The sequence below is a fragment of the Patagioenas fasciata genome, chromosome 4 (genome assembly GCF_037038585.1).
Source record: "Patagioenas fasciata isolate bPatFas1 chromosome 4, bPatFas1.hap1, whole genome shotgun sequence".
In the NCBI taxonomy this organism is placed as follows: Eukaryota; Metazoa; Chordata; class Aves; order Columbiformes; family Columbidae; genus Patagioenas; species Patagioenas fasciata.
In genome coordinates this window covers 65007843-65031840 of record NC_092523.1, presented here as the reverse complement: position 1 = coordinate 65031840, position 23998 = coordinate 65007843, and the positions used below count along the sequence as shown (strand labels likewise).

Sequence of the window (23998 nt, the reverse complement as noted above, 5' to 3'; positions counted from 1 at the left end):
TTCATGGCTGTAAAGTACTAGTTTGACATCAAGTTTGGATGCAGTGGGAAGATTCACAACAGGGTGAAAGGAAGATTTATTAAACAGGCGAGAGCTTGACAGTATTTTCTGTTCATTTCTGATTCACAAGGTAGCAATAATCACTGCATACTTTATTTTCTCTTTTCTGTTTCTTATGTTACTGCTTTTCATTTCTTTTTCTGTTCACGTGCCACTGATGTCTTTACATGTCTTGTCAGTCTACGCAGAACTAGCTCACTGTGAATGGGAGGCTTACTAGTGTATACTGAGGAACAAATGAATCTAAATGTATTTTTGCTGGGTTTTATTTCCAGTTTTTATTGCAATTTCATATAAATTTTATGCGTTAAGTGCTCATACTGTAACACTCCAAACCTTTGTTAAGGTCTCTGGGGAAGGAACTATAGTCAGTACAGTACATATTGTGTACCCTAAGAATTTTAATTGGAATACTTGTGACTATTTAATCATCTTGTTCACCTCAAACACTATTAGAGTCTGTGTACAAATAGTACAATTACATTAACAGAATTATGAAACTGTTCATTATTAAAACCCTTTTTCTAACTAATACCCATACTCACACAGACTTGAAGCTTCCTTATGCACTAGTTTGAGAGTTCAGAACAGGAGATGAAACAGGGATGAAAGAGAGAGCTGTGATCTCTGAGGAGATATTAGGCACCAGAAATTATGGTGTTCTTTTGCCAGCTCTTACACTGACTCTAATACTTCCATTTCTATAGCACTTGCCATCTCTGGATCTCAAAGTGGATTATAAAGAATAGTGATTTAAACCTTCCTGCACCTCTAGGAGATAGGTAAGCAACATTATTCCCATTTTACAGATGGAGAAATTGTGATACAGAGAGGCCTGATGTTTCTTATTAATTTATGAACAGACATGCATGCACACACACAGAGCTAGGAACAGATGTCAGAACTTTCATTGCCCTCTGTTTTAAGCTGAATCCATCCTCCTTTCCATTTAACCTCTCTGATTTATATTCCCCATCTGTAAAAAGACGGAAACTGGTATAGACATGGAGAGATTTGCTTGCACATGAATTTCTGTGCAAATACAAAAACAAACAAACAAACAAACAAACACAAAACAAACAAGCAAAAAACCAGAGCAACAAACAAAAAAACCCCACATACCAAACAAAAGTTGCCTTTGAAATCCAATGCCTGTTTTGTGTTGGCAGAGGATATTTTAGGGTTTAGGACGACGATTTTTGTAAGTGGGAAAGTTGCAGGTGTTCTGTACCCTGATATGTAATACTTAGTTATTGCTATAAAATGGCCTGATTGTTCTGTAATATAAACATAATAATGGAAGTTTAAAAATTAAGTTCAATTAATTTACATTGCAACGGACTAGACACAGCCAGTAACTCAATCTATTACCTGAAAACATATCCTAAACAGATTTTGCTGCATACCTCAAGTGCCACATCAACACCAATGCACCGTTTACAGACAGGAGCAGAAGGAAACAGGTGCTGCATGAAAACAACAGTTGCCCCAGCTGCAGATCTGTACAGTTTTATCCCATGAAATTCCTGTTGTGTCTGTACTGCAGCATAAGTTCCTCAATGGCACACAGCAGTCTAGACTACTGTGCTTACGTATTTATAAGAGAACTGAAATTATTAGTGAACTTTCAGAACAAAAAATTTGAAGACCAAATATAGGTCTTGTTATTTTTATAGCTATTATTGCAACGCTTTTCCTTGTTATATTTTTAAATATATTTTCAAAATTGTATAGAAACTTGATTGGTTTGATCACATGCACATAAACATCACAAAAATTCTGATTGCATTAATCTTTACTACAATGTTAAAAAAATATACTGCAGAAGCTTTTAAAATGCCTTTCTAATTCTGTTTACTAATTTGCAGAATTGAGACATCTGAAACATAATGTATTAGATGTTTTAATTGTAATATTAATAATACATCTGGCAATTGTCTGTATGTTCAACAGATAGCTTATGAATAAATGTTTGTTGCATTTTTCTGTGTGCATCCTATGGCATAGGCAGGCTAGATTAGACGAACATACAACACCTAGGTTAACATTTTCATGTAAGGAATCTAACTTCTCTGTGATGCAGTAGATACATCATTAGATGTTTACTAGTGAATATAAATAGTGAATAGGTATGGCTAATGTATATTTGTGTTAAATGGAACGGAGACTGGATGTGTTTGTGTCAGCATGTAAGTATCAGCATATATATATGGACGGCTTGATTCAAAGATTCATTCTAAAGTTAAGATTCCATGGTTTAGTTGTAATACTTCATGCACAGAAATAGACAGAATTTCAGCTAAGGATTTAGTCGATTTGGAGCTAAGGTAAAACCTGATTTTATCATTACAATTTTTACTAAATAATGATGATAACAAAAATACAGCAAGTTAGTTCCTTGTCTCAACTTCATGTGTGTCTGAAATCTAACCCAGGGTCTTTCTGAATGCTAATACAAATAATTTGTTACCTTTGCTCCTGATTACAGCTAAAATAGCTAGTGTCTTGAGGTAATATAGCTACCACAGCTGATGGATTAGGATATGGGTTTGCTAATGCATTGACCTTCTTATCTGTGTAACATGAGTTAATTTTCAGCCTGACAGTAAATGCTGAAATTTGAATTGTAACACTAATGCACCACTTTTTCATCTCTGTCAAACCAGACTAAAGGGTCATTTGGTGATGAGGATAATGGTTCTCTTTGAAAGAGAAGGAAAACCAGCTTCTGAATCTTTAGAGGATTCTAGATCTTGCTTAGAATAGGCATGGAAATTCCAGCAATATCGAACCTGCAAGTCTGACTGTTCATTTTGTTCTTATTCTGCATGAGCACATTGGAATACTTGCCATGACATGTTAGACAGAATAATAAAACAACACATGAAGTTCAGTTTTCAGACTATCAAGTCTCAAACAGACTTTCCTCTGAAAAGTAAATCTACATTCAACTATTTGCTACAATGGGGATTTCAAGCAAAGTTTGTGACAAGTTTTGGTTGTTTCTCTACACTCTTAAGAAATACTAAACCTAAGAAATGTTGGAGACTGTGTTTAGTGTTTTTGGTTTTTCTTGTTGTGTTTTTGTTTGTTTGTTTGTTTAGGTTGTTTTTTTCTCTGTTCTCAGAAGTGTCTTTATTTCTTTCCTGCAGCACGGAAAAGGATATGCTAGTCACCTCTACAGGACTTACCTGAAGCAGCATGATTTGCACAAAAGTCGACCAACAAAAAGCATCAACTTTCAACTTCATTATCTTGGCCATCCAGTTCTGTGTAACTGAAGGATTTGTGTGCTGTTGGAGACATCATGGCCAACAATAGGACCTAATTGCTCTCAGCAGGCCTGAGAAATGAGTTGAAATGTGTAAAACTGTAGAAACTTCAGAGGCAACTGATCTTGCCTCTCTGATCAGTGTGTGCCTGTTTACAGCACTATATATCTTTCTCTCTCCAAAATGTCACTGAGCCCTTTAGATGTTTATATTCACCACAAGAAGCCAATCGTACAGATAAAAGAAATGTGCATTATAAATGCAATATCACTGTTTTAAACTTGACTGTTTTATATTATTTTTGTGTGATCAAGTGTTCCCCAAATTACTCCAACTTTACAAGAGAGATTGTGATCATGTTCTTTTCACCTGTGGGTCATAAAAATGTTGTTAATCTGAAGACCCACAAAAATTATCAAAGACATTCTGTAGTTTATACACCGTGTTGCAAAGTGTTTACTGTACTATTTCAAAGCTTCTAAATAAATATAAAATATATATATATTATATTATATATAATTTTCCGAAAAATGTGGTACAACTTAGTTGATTTTTAAATGGATTCATACAGTCTACACCATATGCTAAAGTGAGAAGGTAATTCAGGGTTCCTAAGCTATCCTTGCTAAAAACGAAAATAAAAGAAACCTTTAATAGTACTTCCCCAATATTCGTATTTTGGTCAATCCTGTTTTCTTGTTTAAACAAAAAAAGCTGTAAGCAACAACATTTTGTCTAAAAGTTGTGATGAATTTTCAATGCCAAAGATGCAGCTGTCAATATTACTGGAACGAGCACTATGTACTATCAGAGGTATAAATCACTCTCCATTATTTTGGTTATATTTCTATGGTTTTTAATTTGGAATCACAAAATCTTTTATAAGGCTCTATAAACTCACCTGTATATGTTGTTAAAAAGAACACTGGGTGTCTGTACATTTGCGATGTAAGATATAATGTAAGTGAAGTTAAGTATTTTAAGAAAATCATCCCAAGCTCATTAGTATGCATACATACATACATACGCACACACACACAAACACACACATCTCTCTGACATAGGTTTGTGAAACTATACAAATATATTGCCTAAAAATATTTCTCTTGTGGCAAGGAATAGTTGTTGTTAGAATTCAAATTGTGAAGGCAAAGTTTATGCCAAACTATTGATTCTTTTATCACAAAGGAAATTTGAAATTAGGAACATGGCAGATGCTCAGCTGACCCTTCTCCCACTGGAGTTGTAAAGGGGTTGGCTACCATCTTTGCTGGGAAAAGGGTTAAGCCCTTGCATAGAGTCCTTATGTTCTGTAAAAATTCTGTGGTCTGAAATGGTATCTTAGAGCATTTCTTTTCTATGAAATATTGAAAAAGGTAAACTTTCAAAGGTGAAGTTTAAAATTACTCATGTCCATGGAGTTTAAGTACCATTTACTAAATGTAAAAATCTAGTAAACTGTTTTTTTCTTTTTTTTCTTTTTGTATTGTGCTTTTTTCCCCTACTGTATCTTAATGTCAAATATTAACAACACAAGAGAACACTATGTTATCATGCAATGTCTAGCCAAATTTAAACAAATTCCTAGTAATGATTATTAAGACAAGAGAAAACCTCTCACTGATTCCAGTTATATAGGAATCCCGATATCCCCATCAGTGCTGCCAAAGGAGGAACATGTGAGAAGCTGAATTTGGCCACTGCTATGTTGTAACAGAAATTGCTTTTCTTCCTTTTCTTCTGATTTTTTTGTTATAATTACAGTTTCTATTAGATAGAAGTATATATATGGAAAACATCCTGCTATGGATCCAAACAAGACTCCCGATGAATTTGTGAGAACTCTTTGTACAAACAGCTACTGGATAGAGCCCTGAAGTTGTTAATTTCGTTACTTCAGGCAAAAATTTACCTTTATTAAACTTTTTTAATGTGTACTTCTAGCACATTTGTATAAGTACAAAATATTTTATGGGATCCTTTTAAAAATGTATATAGTATACAAAACACAATCAGAAAAAAGCCACCAACAGTAGATACTGATTTGAATAAACACAACAGTGAAATGTTTCCCTGCCTGTAGGTAACAGGACTTTCAGTCACCTACATACTTTGCTAAATTTATGGGGAAGAAAAAAAAAAAAAAGAGGTTTTGATACAGGTTTAATTTAAAGGAGTTTGTTAAGTTTTTGTTTCTGCTTTTAAGGCAAGAAAGTCCTTGCACTTCTTAGAAATGTTTTTGCTTTCCAAGTGTGTCTTTCATATTAGACATATATTGTAACTTTAGGTTGTTTTCAGTCCTTGGGAGGAAAAGGAAATATTTTTCCTTCCCATTTCATGGACAATTGAAGTGTTTCTATTTAATGGAACTGCTTTCACATTTTGCATGCCATTTTTCCTGGAAAACTTGACCATATCATGAACTGTGTATGTGATATACGCACTTTTTTTTTTTTTTTTTTTTCTAAATGTTAAATAGTGAAGCCGTTGGTCCAGGTATGCACAGAAACCTTTCTGAGTTCATTGCGAGAGTCCTGGAGGGAATTAAGATAGGACACAGAGCTGCTCGGGAAAATGAAGATTCAAGTACTGCAGCCTGGGCTCCCAAGATATTTAAAGACTTAGTTTTTCCTGATTTCCCTAGCTCACTGTGCATTTCAGTATGACAACATTTGATAACATTTAGGACACACTAAAAATGAGTACATGGCTGCTGTGTTCCAAGAGAAGTGCTGAGAAGTGTATTTGGCAATACAGAGGTTCAATTTCTCCCATTTCTTTGTTGTAGCGGGGAAGAATCCTGTTGCATCCAGCCAGCTCCCATTGCAATTGAGTTGTTCAGCATCTACCATATATGTCATCATGCTCCTAGGTGCCTATCTGCACTGATAGGTATGTAAATGCCTTTAAACATGAGCTCTTCTATTTGCCTCTTCCTTTAAACCTGTGTGATGCAAATGTCTAAGGACTCTGATTTGCAAATTGATCACAAAAGTAAACTGAAGTAGTCAGAAAATGTTTAGATCGGATATTAAGGGGAAATCTCTATACCCATAAGCTGGCATAAGGAAGGTTCTGAAATATCCTTTATTAAAGGTTTTCAAAAATATTTCAAAAAATACCTGTCAGGGATAACATAAGTGTACTTAAACTTGCCTCAGTGAAAAAGCATAGACTAGCCTCTCAGTCCTGTTGTTCTATGATGTTCCTAGTAGAGCACATTAAGCTTTGAAGTATGTGATCTGTACACAGCTGTAAAGATAAGAATGTTCTATCCTTCAATTAGGTAGCAAAAGCAATATTTAATGTTTAAATTTACAATTTATGAGCATAATAGAACAAGCTGTCTGCGTTAAGAACTGTCTTTGGAGTAAATTAGAGTTCCAGCACAGAAGACAGGATCTTATAAAGGATAACAAAATGGAACCAGATCTGTATTCTTTTTTTAATTTTTATTTCTTGTTTAGATATGTAGCAATGGATTTTTAAGCAGCTTGCTTATTCAATTTATTTCAAAACTAGACTTTGGTTTCTTCCAGATGGATTCTTCCAAAACTTAGAAATACTAAACCATTTCATTACTTGAAATAAAATTTCAGTGATTTAATGTGAGTTTTTATTAAGCTGCCTACTGAGAGAAAAAAAAAAAAATATATATATATATTCCTGTTGATATATTCTCAACTGATTTGAACAAGGTGTAGTAATTTTTCATCAGTACTGTTGCAAAATTAAGTGGAATGACAATGCACAGATAAGTACAATTTGTAAAGATTATGCTTCCTGCATTATAGTCACTATGTATGTGTATGGGGAGGTATTGTGTGCGTGTATATAATTATAGTTCAAAATCTGGTGAGTTGCCACTGGATTTTTTCATACAGGAGTACGCTCCTACCAGTAAACGCAAACAGCAGGGTAGAAACATATTTACGGTACTATGAAGCTAGACCTGTTTCTTAGTGTAAAATGGAGTTTTGCATTCAAGATCTGAATTCAGCCCCTTCTAGATGTGTTATACTCACAACCAAACACACCTTTCAGTATTTGAGTTTCCAAGTTTTATCAGTTCATAGTAGGACATTTCTTTATCTACTATCATTCCTCAGGGTAAAGGGTGGATAAACAGATAGTCTTCCTAGGCTGTTAAATTGCCATTGCAGTTTTGTAAGGCTGTTAAATATTTGTATGTCTTACATGGAGAAAGCTGATCATATCCTGCCATTGTTCCATGTTCCAGTCTTGAGTTTTATGGCATTGGGAATTTTGAATTAAAATTTATACAAAGGCATAGGGGCCAAAATAAGCACCTTCAATATATATTTAGTTATTGCAGTTTAATTGCAAAACATTGGCATCAGATCTCTTTAAGAACAGGAAGCTGTTCATTCTGTTTGAAGTAATATAAAAGACAGCCAGTAAGTCTTTATTGTATTATATCACGAGAAATTCTGAAACTGTGAGTTAAATCCATTGCACTGATCCGTACAGTCAGAGCTCAAATTGTTCTTAAAGAGCTCCAACATTTTAGTTTGTCTCTAGTCTGCTAATTTGTCTTGGTATGAAATGGATACATATATATAAACAAATGCACATATCCATTAAAATCCATTGTTGAGCATCTGTGTTTTTGTAGATATCCTCCTATGTACGAAATAAGCAAGAACTAACTTGGACAGCTTTCTTGAATTGAAATTGGTTTTGAATTTGAATTTGTGAATAAAGTTCGCAATATTGACAGACATCAGGAAAAAATGAAATCTATGCGGGTGTAGTTCTCCAGAAGGCAAATGCTTCATTTTGGAAGCATCCTGTCAGATGAGTGCTGGGAATCTTGTTGAGTCAAGATGAAATATACTGTAGTAAAACTTCCTTGTTCACCATGTCAGTACTGATTAAAGTGTCGTCTGGATGTTAACCGTTTCAGTCAATCAGAAGTTATCAAAAATGGCATAGAGGATTTAGATAGTGTTTACCATTCTTACTGAAGTGAGCTGAAGACAGACAGATGAATACATACTAAAGTATTTATGTATATTATACAATATAGAAAATTATCTTAAGCCAAACAAAGAAACTCTGCTTCCAAACAGACGCACTTCAAAGATTGAAGTTCATCTGATGCTCAACTTAAAAGCGTATTTTGGATAACTCCTCTTTGAGCTGCACTAACAGTGAAGAGTAATGTATTGTATAACAAAGCCTTATGACATCATTATAAAGGGAATGTAACCAAGCCAACCCTAAATTTTAGAAGTCTTGGATTCAAACATTCAGATTTCAAACTGATCCATATTTTATATGTATCAGATTCTGATTCAATTGAAGGCAATGGCCCAAGCCACAGTGACTTGAAGGAGAACACATGCATTTTTGAGCAAGAGCACCCTACAATACTTTTTTTGACACCAACAAAAGGGAAACTTCACTAGCTCTGTTTTAACAAGATGTGCGATCAAGTTTGGAAATTCAGACATGGTTATGTGTCAGTTTTAAATAGATGTGTTTCTAATAATTTTATCTCAAAGCAAAATAGCACAACACCTTAAATAATATCACAGTTCAGATTTTCTAAGAAGATAAAGACAGAAATACGGTCCTGAAAATATATGTTCATGTTTTCACTATGCAGAAGGGCAGAGAATCAAAAATTCATTGGAGCAGAGTATTCTTCACTGCCATAGCTGATGGTTGAAAATGTGAGCAAAGCAAAGCAAGTAAGTACTAAACTCAACAATGAATGTTTCTGCAAGTTTTGCTTTGGAAGGTAACAATCAGATCCTAAGCATGTTATCTCCTTTCAGAGCTAAATTGAAAGATGTTTGCTATTATATTTTCTGATCTAACTTTTCCTTGGTGTACAAAAGCAGTCCTCTGAAGGACTGTTCACCTCAGTGTGTGTGGGGGTATATCCCCATTTGATGAGGATTAAACAGAAAAAAAGACCTGGAAAAATGTCTGATGTCAAAATTGCCTAGTAATTCTATCCCCATTACTACAACTTTTCTAGGCAGGTTATCAGAATAATTTAGGGCAGAAACTTTATGTGATGCTGACAGAAGAGCAGTGGTGTGGCACTGTTCCACTGTGAAGAAGAAAAAGAGAGAGAGAAAGAGATAAAACGTTCTCTGCTTTTCCTAGTCTCATAGATGACGTTAATTGGTACTTAAATAGTGCTTTGTTCAGGGACATAAATATCATGAAAGAGAAAGATTTCACCATGAGAGCAATATATTTGTTGTGGCTTCTGCTAGCTGCAGAAAAAATGATGAATGCAAGCAAACCTTCTCCTGCTCCAGCCCCTGAAGATGAGGCTAAATGATGCCATTGGAGCTCACGGCCATTCCATTTTTGTAAGAGGCTTGGTTTGATTTATATTTTGACTGTCAACAAAGAAAGACAGACAGAGTGCTGGAAGTAAAAGATAGTTAATTAATATATTATAGGGAGAAAATGCAACATACCTTGTAATGGTATCCTTAAACCTCACTGAGATTCTGGAAAAGATCTGTTAAAAATTAAGCAAGCAAACAAAACCCCCCAAATAAGAAATAAATCTGCTCTTTGTCACTCCAAGTACACATTTAAATCAGACCAATCACAGCTGAGTTGAAAAATAGTGGCATGTGAAACGTCGTATTCTTTCTTCCACCTATTTCCAAGGGATAGCAGGGGACATCCAGCACCTCCCTGGGGACAGTGCTGTGCTGAGGCTGAGATGGGCTGTGGTCCCACGGGTGAGGGGCAGGGTCGGGCCCAGTGCAGGGAACCAGGCACTGCCCTGGGTCACGGCCACTAACTAGCATGGCAGGGAACCTCTCCCCACAGCCCCCAATGGCAGGATGGGACCAGCCTTGGGTGCACTGGTGTCGAGCCAGCCCTGAGCCCCCAAAACCAATCGCCCAGAAGGGTTTCTGACCCTATTGTGAAACTTAGCAATTTACAAACTTACTTCTTAAATATATTATTATATTCTGCTTTAAACACTATATTTTAACAGATGTTACTTCATTGTGCTTTTCATGGTTTGTCAAAGGTTTTTTTTGGGTTCTCAGTTTTGTGTATAGTTGAGTAATAGACTTACCAGCCTAACTTTTAAACTGTATCTTTATGAATACAGGTGGAATTAAATTAGGCCTTATCGTATAGAAACTTATATTACAGTTTCTGGGTTCCATTTTGCTACTTTAGTTCCTGTTGTCACTTCCTTTGTGACATCACAGGAATTAATTTCATTTTATGATCAAAGAAATAAAATTTTGTCTTCTTTAGTAAATCTGATGCAAGAAGTACCACTCATTCAGAAAAAAATTCCAGGCAAAAGTAGGTAGTTTACCTTTTTTCTTTTTTATAGAAATCATTTCCAGAACTCCACTGTTCAGGGATAAGGACATGAAATGCAGTAACAGAAAACAGCAAGTCTGAATGGTGTTTTACTGGATGGGGGATATCTCTTTCCTGTTTCCATTCTGTCTGGAGTAAACTGGAAACTACCATTTGCATGCAAACTTCTTCGGTGTTTAATTCTTCATTTACAGAGTGAAACCCACAGCTTCACTGAACACATTGTTGATATTCACAAATATAAAGCTTCAGGAAAAAAAAACAAAAACAAAAACAAAAACAACCAAAAATCTGTCTTACTGTTCTCATCCACAAAATAACCTTGAGCATTGGAAGATCTATGCATAGCTGGTAATTGAAAAACTGTGTATTTCAAAGTTAGGTTTCTATTGACTGCTGTTCTGTGTGCTTTATATCCTTTATTAGTTAGCAAAATATATTCCAGTGTTAAAACAGATGCCTGTATCACTGTCCTTATCTTACTGAGGCATAATTGAGAAATTTCATAATACAGTTTATTGCAGAGATGGGAATAGAGCCTAGTTCCTAAATTAAAATAATAAGAAAAAGGCAACCACAACAGTGATTATAACATAAAATAATGTAAAACCACATGGGTGCTACAATACTGAGATCTTCCCACATGCAGGTTAATGAGCTAACTAGTAGTCTACAGAGCAATATGTAATTTGGTGCCCTTGGTCTCTCTGTCAAAAGAATATATAATTATTCTTTGCAAAATGGGACAGCTTCAAAGAGAAGAATCAAGAGCTCTTCATCTTTCCACTCAGAGCCTAAATCTTTTTGGATTTGATGATTAGGGAGGGTTGGGAAAATAAAACTGGGTCTAGATCCCATGATACAAAAGAAGCATTTGTCCTCAGGGGCCAACATCATGGGCAAGTACTATGATCAATATTGTATGAATAAGGGCCTCTGTCAGCTCTTCTTTCTCTGGTAGTTTTCTTTTCAATACTTGTCTTCTCAAAACACCTAAAAATAAGATACTATTTTGTTAAGATGTTAAAGAGTATGTATCCAAGATTTTCAGAGCAGATGGTATGACTTCTGGAGCATTTTTTCAGGACGTGAGAAATCTGTATTCTGATAGTCTCTGCATCCATATCCAGCTTAGAGGAGTTTCTAAATAGCAAGTTGGAGGATTATCTCCTATTTTGGTGTCCCAATCTACAAAAGCACTTAAACATCTCTTGGTGCAGGAACAAGGTACATGTGCCACCTTCTATGGCTAATCACTGATTACAGATTCATTTGCTTGCTCTCCAGCGAGTAGTATTGTATAAAATATTTGGCTCAGTGAGTTTTTTTTCTTTTAATGACACACGGAGTGACACTGGGCATATTACAGAGCCATTAGAAAGCCTGGTCTCTTGCCAAAGAGATCAAGAGAGCAAACCACACCTGACATGCTAGTCATATAAATGAATGCATTATTGGAAAATACTCAGATATACACTAATATAATGCATTACAGGGAAGGATTTACCCAGTATGTACCTGGCAGATGCTGAAAAGTTCAGAGATTCTGGACAATTGGATAAATTTCCAGTAGGTAAGTCTTTCTGAAGTCATCCTATTGACAACAACTGAATTACTGCACCAGTTAAGGTGGGAAACAATATTTCTCTGCTGTTTCCCTGGTGATCCATGTCCAGGGCTGGGGTTGTCTGTGGCTGCTCTCTGGCTACCTTGCTTCTGGCTGGGAAGCCCCAGTCCCAAGGGAGCCCCCAGCCCCTCCATGCCCTGACACTGGGAGGTCATCATTCCCAATTCTTCTGCCTTGCTGCTGGATCAGCACTTTGAATGCCATTACCAATACATGTTTATCTAACCTGTTCTTACAGGCAGTACTAATGCCAGGCACAACATGCCTCTGTTGTAAAAGAGAGATTCCAAAGAAGATGGAAAAAATACTATTTCATTTTCAGATGGAGATTTGTTTTGATATTTTTATTTCCTTGCTGTTATGTTACTGTAAAATACTAGAGTATTTAGATTGCAGAATAATAGCTGTTTCAAATAAATCAAGCAAGAACATTTCCTGTGCATATGTTGTCACTAATGTGACAAGGTCCTTGTTTTTTCTTCTTGATATTGGTTTGCTCTTACAAACTAAAACCTTGCACCTATAACAGTTCTGTCTCTCCCTCTTTCCCCAATCTCTTCTCGCTCCAAGACACATAAACTGGCCTGGCAGTACCTTGAACAAGTAACATTATGAGAGAAGCTGTAGGAGACATGAAAATAAATTTGTTACAAGAATTTCATACACTTGTTGGTGTGCAGGTAAAATTCTATTTCAATTCCAGTGTAGTCTATATAAACCAAGCAGAATAAAGGTAGGGTCTTAGCCTAGTGTCTATATGTGTAATTCTAGTCTACTATAGGTGAACACGTTGCCTTACCAGGTCCATTATAAAGAAGGTAAACTGACCCATTAATCAAAATTCTGAGCATCTATATAGAACTACAATTTTATATTTGAGTGAATATATGTAAATAATCAATAAAAGCAAACTGAATAAAAAAAGTGATATATGGGGTTGTTCCTCTCAAAATCACAGCACAGAACTCACAACTTAGATGAGAAGAAATGAGGCAGTATGAAAGGGTATCTGAATTCATCACTCTGTACTCCTGATATAAGCTGATTATACCAGAAGTATGACATTTTTTCAGCAGCCATCCAGATTATATTGCTTCCAGACTATATTGCTAGAAATTAAGATCTCTTTCTGTCCCCACCCGATTCCCAGGACTGGTGTTCCCCTAGGGCTTTCAAAGAAGAAAGAAAAGGGTAACAGAGACTGTTCTGTCTTGCTGCTGGTGAGATACCTCTCTGGATTATCTTATATTTTAAAATGCTGTTGTATTCCCCTGCACTTCCACTCAACATACAGAAACTAAATTGGGAGAAAGTAGCGTGCTTAAAAGATCAAAATCTCAGAAGGCTTTGAATCCTTAAATAATATGGAAGATCACAAGAAGCCCATTCAAGTTAGAAGAATCTGTTCATCACCTTGAAATATATCAGTACTGTCCTTCTCTTTATTGCCCTTAGAGTGTGCAGAGTCAAAGACAGAATGGCATAACAAATGACACTCCATGACCTGACGATTTCTGGCTGCCATTTGTACATTAAATCACTAGGAGATGTCACAATCAGAAAGACTAGTAGTCAATATTGGAAAGGATAAACACACATGTACAAAAATGAAGGCTTGACTCCTTAGGGGAAGGAAACAAAACTAAATAGAAATGGAGTAGTATAGACAATACAGATGGTGAATGAATAACTCACAATGTTCTAAAAGGAATGTGGGGTAAATGCTTTATAAGCATCGTTTATGTCAGTACTCCTATCTGAATTTGTAGTGTATATTGCCTCTCAAAAAGTGAATGGAAAATATTTCTAGATGTCAGGCATTTTTATTAGGATTGTTTATGTGTACTTATGTTGTACGATAGTACAATAAGCAAAAGTTTGGAGTTTCAGAAGGTTGCAGCTAACTCTCCAGTCTGGGGCATTATGACATCTACTTCTTAGCGCAGTGAGCTCACTTGGACTTCACGGTGGAGCCACTTTTTGATTACCTTTCTTTGAATGAACTGGGAGCCGGCCATTCCTATTGAACCGTCACTTGGTCCTCACTGAGGCTGAAGAGTGGTTCTTTCACAACTCATAACTGAAAAGAAGTTAGGTGTTGAATGTATTTTTAACCTGAAAATACTTCATATCTCCAAAGACTGATTTTAAAAATTCGTGAACAACCAGAGCTCCTGTTTAAGTTGAAGGGTGCCAGGTATACTCAATGTTTTTCAAAAGTAAGTTAGTACATCAAAAAAGAGTCTGACTCCTTTTCTCCCGCAATTATAGATGCAGTATCTCCATCATCTTTACTTCTATGTTAAACTTTCTTTGTTCAACACACAGAGGACAGATTTAGAAATGTCTGCTGGGAAGATACTGTTTTATTTCCTTCCTGAGCTGCATATTTATGCAATCCATGCTGAGCACTGTTTTGCAGGTAGGAACTTATGCATGAAACAGTGTTGAATTCCTCTTGTTTGTAGATTGGGTACCTTTCAACTGATTGAATCTCACCTGCTACATCTGTTAGCACTTCACTGGAAAGTGTCTTTCCTTGATGGCCTGTCACTCTTCAAGAAAGATCCTTCCCTTTTGTTCCTAATCTCTGCACAGCATTGCTATTTCTTTGTTAGATGGATCACTTCTCCAGAATTCACAATCTTTAATAAACACATCATCGACAAAATGCTTTCATCTATTCTTTAGATTTTGTAACATCTCTAGAAATGATTGTGCTCCTTCTACGTGTTTTGCATAAACTTGTCAGCAAATCTGTTTACCACACTCTCAGGGAACTAAAGTTTTCACTTTTGAAAAAATCTTTGTTCTTCTCCTAGCTCAGTAACTATTCATCAGATGCCTTGCACTCTTTGGCAGTTTTTTTTACTGCTCACCATGACAATTGAATTGATCGTACGCAAGCCCTGGGCTCAGATATCCCACTGGTATCAGTGTAAAAGAAAAATCTAAGATCTGGAGTTTTATTATATGTAAAATACCTACAGCAGAGTCTTGAATTTTTAAGTTTTAGTTTTCGCATATGTTACAAATTGACACCATCCAATGTCTCCATGCAAATATATTTGACATTCTGTATTACATATTGAAAAGTTTTTTGCACATATCATAAAAATTCTGCTTCATATTGTAAGCATGGCATTTGCTGATTAATGAAACACATGCAGTGTATCAATACAATTACCTTTTTTTTTACTCATACTTGGATGTGGACATCAGATTCTTATCAGTATTGGTAAAACAATAGCACATAGGAGACCCACTTACAGGCAGAGATGCTTCTACTAGTGAATCCACAAACACACCAATAAAAGATGTCCTCACCATACTGATCTTACAGTTTAATTATTGAAGTCAACAGGAGGATTTAGGCAAACAAACAGAGGACCACAAGGGAAAATACCCCACAATGAGAAGTGGGAACCTAACGAATAAAGCACTGAAGTTCAGTGGTACTGCGTAGAAGATGCACAGGAAAGATGCATGGCAGATGATGAGCAGAGATGAAAAAAAGCTGAAGATGAGAGCTTTTCTCCACAGAAATATTAAGCCCAGAGTTTTGATACTTGTATAACACCAGAGATGTGTCTAGAGACACAGAGCCTTCAGAACTAAGGTAGGGAAAATGCTGGAGTTTAGGTATGGCCAACCTTTTAGAAGCTCACAAGTCTGAGTTGTGGTTGCATGTCATAGCCCAGACCCACCCCATCCAAGTTTAGAAATCGACATTAGGTGACCCCATTAATATGTAGCAGTAAGGTGCTAAATAATACAGGGAAAAGGAAAAGGCTGTCAAGGGAAGTAGAAATTGAAACAGCACTGAGATGGGTGCTGGTGTTGCTTACCTGGTCAAGAGGGAGCTAAGGATTAACTATGCTTCAAATTTTGACACTTCATTTAAGTGCTAAAACTTCCATACAATAAACTCAGCCTTAGGAGCCCCATTTCTTAAGTCCCAAGGCAGAGAGTTCACTTCAGAAGCTCTACATTGATCAGGGGAAGCTGCATTTTAAAAATCTTGGCTAAACTGAGCAATTGTGTCTGTACAGATTGTTCAGATGTTGGAGCCAAAGTTAGATTCCTTACCTGGGAAGTGAAGTGCCCATGGTCTCCCCTCATCCCCAGCCCTGGCTGGTTTCCTTCACGTCACTGTCATGTGCATGGGGCAGGTGGGGTGAGGGTCACTGTATGTTGGCCCATCTTAGAGATCAATGAAGTACATCTAATCACCCTTTTCTCCTGTGACACACCATCCGACACAGGTCTCTCTAATACTAACTAGGCACCCAGTACTTGGAACTATAATCTGTTGTCAGGCTATTAACAATGAAGATGGAGTTTTTTTACTAGTATTGTTATTTTTTTAACATTTTAATTGCTGATAAGCATTATTTTAAAAATAGTAGATAGCAGCTAAAGTTTAAAATCAACAATAGAAACTCAAATAGTTACTGCAGTTCATTATTAGCTTGGAAGAAAACAGAACAGCGATTATTTCCCTAATTGTCCTTAAAGTCATTATTACATATGCAAGTACAATTTGGTACTCTCCAGAGTCTTTCCCTCATTACACTGCGTGATTCACTAAATTACACGATTGTGATTAGTGCAGCAATCGGTGTCCAAGTGGTATCAGGCAACTACTGGGCTCCTTTTGCGGAGGTCAATTTAATTACACTGTGCATGACAGAAACCAGGCCAACTGAGTATTGCCTTTGCCACCAGCAATTGACACCTGAGTGTTAATGAGCTGGTAATTAAGAGTTGGCACCGACAGGCGCATTTTAGTGTTTGGGACTGGGATTACCATATGCTTCAATGCCTCTATGCTAAAAGCCTGAAGTTATCCATTTTCTAAAATATACAGAATTTTAAAATAAAGGCAAATTACGTCCTTTCCAAATAACAAGCAAGAAAACACTTCTAATGAAGATGGAATGCTGTGCCTCGTGAGCTTCTGAGAAATCCTCTATTTCTACTTGCAGTCTTTTTGCCAGCATTTTATTTTTGTAATACATGTTTACCAATACGGTCTCTCACTGGAGCTGCCTATAATCAAAGGGACGTTTTAAAGTTCATTGAAAAGTAAATAATCATTGTTGTTGATTTCACTACTATAGTTTGGCCTAGAAAATTTAATCAAAGCTGAACCCATATTGAAAGACCTTTCTTACAATTTGGAAATCAATGTATTATCTTTCTCAAAGAAGCTGGTAAACATTAACAGACATGCATTTTATTAATAAGAGGTTATAAATACAGAAACGTTAGCTGTACTTTTCCGGGTTTTTTTTGTTTGTTTTTTTTTTTTTGGTTACTGATTTCCCTAAGTTGTTACAGTGTTTTTGAAGCTCTGAACTGTTGTCATCTGCCATTATTAAAATGTAATCTTGTGTTCCAACTTTTTTCACAATATAGCTTTATAGAAAAGACATATACTTCTGCATTTCTAAAGAGCTAGAAAGTAAATTCTCCAGTCATTGCTATCATTGATAATATTAGTTTTAACTAATTAGTTTTAACTAATTAGTTTTTCTCAGACAACCGATGATAAACAGTGTTTCTTCCTAGATAAGTGGAAAGGAGGGAGTTTGTCTGCAGCACATCTGCTACACAAAGTGAAATGTCTGGATGCTTTTGCAGAAGGTAGCGGGGGAGGCAAAATGCAGTTCTTCTAGAGTTGCTTTCCCAGTGCCTTCACGTTCCTTTGAAAACAAACTCTACATACCACCTAAACTTATGAAGAAGAAGGCAGAAGTTGATGAAGGAGACTGAACTTAAGGAGAACTGAAAAGTGAGTGGCATGAAGGAGAGTGTGATGACAAGTCGGGGCAGGAAAGAGGAATGGAAAATTAGAGAGAAGGGAAAATTGTATGCTGGGGAAGCCTCCTCTGAAACATAATCCCAGAAACATAAACACCAGAAACATAATACCCAGGAAATATAATCCCAGGAAAATTAGAAAGAAGGAGAAGCCATGTGGTAGGAACACCGCCTCTGAAATATAATCCTAGAAAATCAGTGTTCCAGCACTCATAATTAAGTTGCAAATATTCAAATTTTAATTTATTATAATGTTCCTCAAGTTCCACAATTTTATGAAACTCAACTTTATTTTTTAAAAAATGCATTTTCCAACTGTCAGAGACATTTTAAGCCAAGTGCATAAAGCAAGTAAGGTAAATTAGAAACACTCCAATGACTTTTATCATTTTTATGAGTTTCATGAGGTTAACTCTGCACGTTCAGGGTAAGGAATATTACAAATGAACTGACTTCCGTGATGCAGTATGTATAGCATATGTGGCTATAATTCCTGTATCTCATTTTTTTTTAATATAATAAGCTGATATGATACAGTCAAACCCAAACAATTTTATATAGTTCATTATCACAACAGAAAGAAATTTTGTGTTAAGATGCATGTACCTATTAAGAAGTCCTTCTCCATACCTCTTTCATAATGTCTTAAGCAAGTAGTGTTCCTACAGACCCCTCCTTCCTCAACAGCCTGCAGCAAGAAAGGTGCTTAAGCTCTGGGAGGGTCCTTCAAAGTTCACTTCAGTGTACTGGCCTCCTCACAAGGTGCCTCAAGATCGACAGGAGACCTGCCACACACCACAGGTGGCAGTAACATTTGAAGCTGTGGGCCCCTTGTAGCAGCTATTTTTTTACACACGCAGACTGACTCAGTGCAGTGGCTTAGACAATTTTCCAGTGGCTTTAAGAATCCACAGACTGTTCACATCAGATGAAAAATCTATTAACTTTACTGAATCTTAGTTGTGGGATTTACTCCTAATTTTCTTCTTTCGAGGAGTTTGGTTTTTTCAGCTGAACACTCTGTAGGACATACAGCCTTTTATATGCAGATTGGTATAATTATGCTTTGAAATAGCTTTGAATTCCCAGTGGCTTAAATGGAGAACATGAAAGGGCAAATGTTATGCTGAGCTGAAGGATATGAAAATGGCACGTACATCCATCTAAAATGAGATATAGGGACGAACAGCTCTTTACACAGCGACGTCAGTTCTTGACAGGTTATTGAAGGATCTTTGCAGCCACAGAGGCTTTCTTGGGCAGTGCAGAAACACTGCCTAGGGATATCTTATCAGCTTACATTTTTCTTTTTTAATACCGAAAGGTGAGTAGGTGCTGAGTGAGGCAGAAGAACCAGACCTCCATGAAAGCTACAATTCTGCCTGCCGCCCAGGTGGGCATCACACTCTGGCGATGGGGGGACCCAGGCTGCCATCACTGCTATGATATTATTTTGCATAATATTAAAATAATACATTTTTAATACCCCTGTGGCCTGACAGGGAGGTACCTGCCTTGGATGTCCATTCGCTCTGGCCTTGGTAAGACCCTCACCATGGCTGGAGAGGCCTGGGATTGAGGGCTGAGGGTCTCTCCTCTGAGAAGCAGAAAACCACAAAGCTTCCCACAGCCGTGTGGCTTTGTTTATTTAGTTATTACTTTATCTTTTATTTTAACATGGAGAGACTACTTACAGCCCCATTGGGTAAGAAGTTCTGAGACCCAGGTGGCTACTGGGTGCTGGTGGGGTTCTGCTGTTCCCCCCATGGAGGAGCCCCCTGTGGCCTCCTCACTGTGGCTGGTGCTGGGGCAGCAGCACAGAAGCAATGGGAAAGGTGTATGTGTCTGCTCCACACCAGGTGACTTTACCAGCATGAAAACATTATGTGGGCAAAGCAGTTGCCTGCTCTGTGATGGAAAGGCCAGGCAAAGTCTTCCTGTGTACAGGAATACACCATGTCCCTTTATAAGGATAGTGTTTTCTCGCATGTACATGTTAATACAGCCAGCTAATTACGTACATATATATTCTATTTTTGGTTTAAAATATATTGCCTACTGAATTATTAGAAGCTTTTTTTTCATTGCTGTTTGCACGGGAAGGATTTTCTTTCATGCCCTCTAAAACATTCACACGCTTTCTTAAATTGTTGAGTCCCATGCAGGTGTGAAGTTTTGGGTTGGAGCTTTTTAAAAACCTCTTTTAGCTTATTCCATTTCCAGCAGCATCTCTCAGCCCCGGCTGGGGGCAGCGGAGGGAGAGAATGAGCCGCCCCGGCCGGGCATGGGAGGGCTGATTAAGGGCAAGCGCAGGTGGCTGGGCCGTTACCGCGCGCCTGGGCCGTTACCGCGCGCCTGGGCCGTTATTGCGCGCCTCGGTCGTTATTGCGCACCTGGGCCGTTGCCACGCGCCTGGGCCGTTACCCAGCTACCCGGCGGCGGTGCGCGCTGTGTGGGGAGTTGTTTTAAAGGTGAGGGGAAACTGCTGACACGGAGCTGCGGCCGCGACGAGGTGGGTCCCACAGAGCCGAGCGCGGCTAGTGTCGGGGAGGAGGAAAAAGGTGTCGAGCGTTGCAGCTGTCCTGGTGGAGGGGCAGGAGGTAGGCGTAGGGCGTAAGTTGGTTGTACCGCTTTATGAATGGGTAAATAAAGGGGTGAGTTAGTCGGAAGTTGGGAGAGGAAACGAGCGCAGTGGGGAGGTTCTCGGAGCGGTGCACGGCCGGCTGCCGCAGGGCTGGGCAGAGGGGTTGAGCCCGCTGCCTCTGTTGCTGAAAGCTGAAGGTCTTCTGCCAAGTGGTGATGTTCAAAGACGGAAAAAATAAGTTGGACAATAGAAATAGGAAATCTGGGCAAGTAGGTATCCTCTGGGCTAGAGTAAGACGCTCCCGGGTGGGCTCCGTCTGCTGAACCGGCGGTATCGCATGTCGGGGGTGGGAGGTTCTCCTGGAGCTGGAAGAACGATATGCTGGTGCCTTACAGAGACCTCTAGTCACACCCTGCCTTTAGATGAGTGTTTGTTTTTTAACAACCAAGCCAAAAACACCGCACACAAAAACAAACAAACAAACAAAAAACACACCAAAGAACCGATGAGGTACTATAATCAAGGGGCTGGTGTGGGCTTGAAGCTGTGCAAGGCAGCGTTCTTTGATGTTACTCCAGATCTGTTTCTCTTCAAGGTTGCATCAGGTATTGGATCTCAGCACCGGTCGTTTTGGTTGATAGGCAGAGGCTAACCTCTGTACATTTCTTATTGGTATTACTCTAAAAACAAAGGTGTGCTAAATAATGAAATAGAACTGAGTAGAAAATAGCTACTCTGACGGTAAAACTTTCTGAATTATGAAATTCTTTATGTATATTGATGAAAGCTTTTTTAAAAAGGGTAAAACAATAGGAAGTTTGTTTTTATTTAGTGTAGGGTGACATTTAAGAACTTAAGAAACTTGCCCTGTCATGGTCAAGTGGTGGTGGTTGTGTACAAGCTAAGGAATTATTTTTTTTTCCCCACCCCCATGGAAAGCCTCTGCCTTGATTTATACAGTTTAAGGACTTTAATAGATAGGGTAGTTGAAAAACTTCATTTTCATTCATTACTTGAAAATGGACTATATGTGTTTGGAGGTTATAAAGAAACAGAGAGAAAAGTGTTTGTGTGCTGGGAATTAGTTGTGTAATATTTGAATGCATTTAACTGGTACTCTTACTGGATTGGCTTTTGTTGTTGTTTAGTATGGCTTGGAGATGGAACAGAAATCTCTGGTAGTTTGAGATGTTTGAGAAGGGTTCAAGTATTTGACAAATATTAAGAATGTGACTCTTGGATTGTTGTGCTATTTAGAGCAGTTCGCCAAACTTTTTTGATTGCACACCCCCAACAGTAAAAAATTTTTGAGCATTCATCACCAATATATGAATATGTATTTATAAATTGTACTACTGTGCTAATGTATTATGGGCTCTATATAACATATATAACAAAATATAAATTTTAAAAAGATGAGATAAGGATTAAACAAATCCTATTTAAAATATATTCTTTATTTATTAAGGGTACAAAAATATTTTTTCCTGTGCTCCAGTGGATTATCTTGCACACTCCCTGGGTTGTTTGCAACCCACTTTGGTGAGCACTGACCTAGAGCATTTTTCTAGTTGACCAACTAAAGGAACTAACTCTGAGTGTGGTAGAAACCAGTAAGTGATGGTGCAACTGGAAATAAGTGCTTTTACAACTGTAGCATTCATTGTCTTATTTTTGACACCCTCTCTTCCTTCCTGCCTTTTTCTGTACTCAAATTCCTCACTAGGTTATCAGCTTCGTGTGGTCAAATATCCTAATTCAAGTTCACTGGCAATGAGAACTGAATTTGGCTCAGCTGTGGAAATACTTAATGAACTTAGTTAGACTCTTTGCTGATACCCTCTGATACGAATGTTATCTTGTAGCTGCTTCCAGAGTTCAAGTTTTGCAAAGGTTAGGAAAGTTTTAATGAAGTTCTTGGGTTGTAGCAATAGCTGAAAACTTGGTTATTGACAGGTTTGGGTTTTGTTTTTTTTCCAAGGGACCTATTAATTTCTGGGAAATCAGACACAAGTTTGTATATTGAAGTTCGGGTGTATGTTCTGCTTTCATTTTTATGTACTATTTTTTTTCTTTCTGAAAGCTGTTTTTCTACAATGAAAAAAAATGACAAGAGCACCCATATGAACAATACATTTTGTTCTCTGTAACTGAAAATTTCTGGCTTTGGTAAGCGATAGGGAACTAAATGAAAACTCTGATATATCTGGTAAAATCTCATATTTTAGCATTATTTTGTGTAAGAGTTTGTCTTTTGCTATTAGTGAAGGAAATTATTTTAAAAAGAAGTTGTACTTGGTCTATCACTTCAAAAAATTACATGAAAATCCTCATGGAAATGAGAAAGCAGTAGGACATACCTTGTCATTCTGAAAGTTAATCCTTTCTCACAACAAACAGATGAGCAGTAACTTCACTCACCCTACCAAATGAAAGATGACACATTTATCAATGTTTGCTAGGAATAACAATTAAGCAGGTTTATGCTTCCTTAGTATGGGTGTGTGTTCAGCAGTTCATTGGTCCTATAACCTTGCAGAGTATTGATCCTGTGTTCAATGTTTACTTTAAAGGGCTAAACTCAAAAGGGCAAATACTGCATGTCCACTCTTTAATGTAATGTGGTGATCCTTGAGCTACCTCAGATGTCTCCAGCATGGAACCCTGCCTTCAGTAAGGAGTTTTCCTCCCTCCCTGACACTTAAAATAGCAGCAATCCTGCACTGCAGCCACTGTTTTACTTCTGGGACTTGGACTGGTGTCTTTGTATTGCAGTATATTATGCTGATTTTTTTTTTTTTTTTTTAAATGTCGGCCTATTTACTGAGATTTTGGAGATGTATGAACTGATGTGTGTATACACTATGGTTCTTGGATGTGTTTGTTTAGTTGATAATCATTGCAGAATCCTTATGTAGTATATAGAGTATGACAGATGTTAAAAACGGGATTTGGAGAAATGAGTGCACTGAATGCAAGACCTCTCCACTTAACTGACAGGGAACGCCAACTGAAAACAGGGTGGTAGTGACTCTTTGAATCTGTTTTTTGACTCACGATTTAACTTTTATCTATTCATTAAACAGGAAATCTGGAAAGCAAGATACCTATTTAGCCAACTGTCATGCAAACTGGTATAGAGTTCAGATAACCTATCTGGATATCTTGCCTCTTACAACTTAAAACATGTTAAGTGCTCAGTGTTGAAAGTAGAATGTTCAGGGTGTATGATAAATGTTTTGTTCATCAGACAAGATGAACGGTGTATGAGTTGTGGCTGCATGG

The 23998-nt window shown here is 37.4% G+C and overlaps 1 protein-coding gene and 1 long non-coding RNA gene across 3 annotated transcripts in view; both read left to right on the top strand.

Moving 5' to 3' along the window:
- Positions 1 to 6939, top strand: part of PCDH10 (protocadherin 10) — a 36305-nt gene extending 29366 nt beyond the window's left edge. Inside the window, exons 5-6 of one of the 2 annotated variants that reach the window (XM_065837059.2) lie at positions 768 to 842; positions 3213 to 6939. In XM_065837059.2, the coding sequence (XP_065693131.1) occupies positions 768 to 802 (35 nt within the window). In that variant the 3' untranslated portion in view covers positions 803 to 842; positions 3213 to 6939. The remainder of the gene's footprint in view (positions 1 to 767; positions 843 to 3212) is intronic. The other variant, XM_065837060.2, reaches the window with a different exon arrangement.
- Positions 6940 to 20383: 13444 nt separating this feature from the next.
- Positions 20384 to 23998, top strand: part of LOC139827834 (uncharacterized) — a 244824-nt gene continuing 241209 nt past the window's right edge. The window contains exon 1 of the long non-coding RNA XR_011738887.1: positions 20384 to 20641. This is a non-coding gene — a long non-coding RNA (uncharacterized lncRNA). The remainder of the gene's footprint in view (positions 20642 to 23998) is intronic.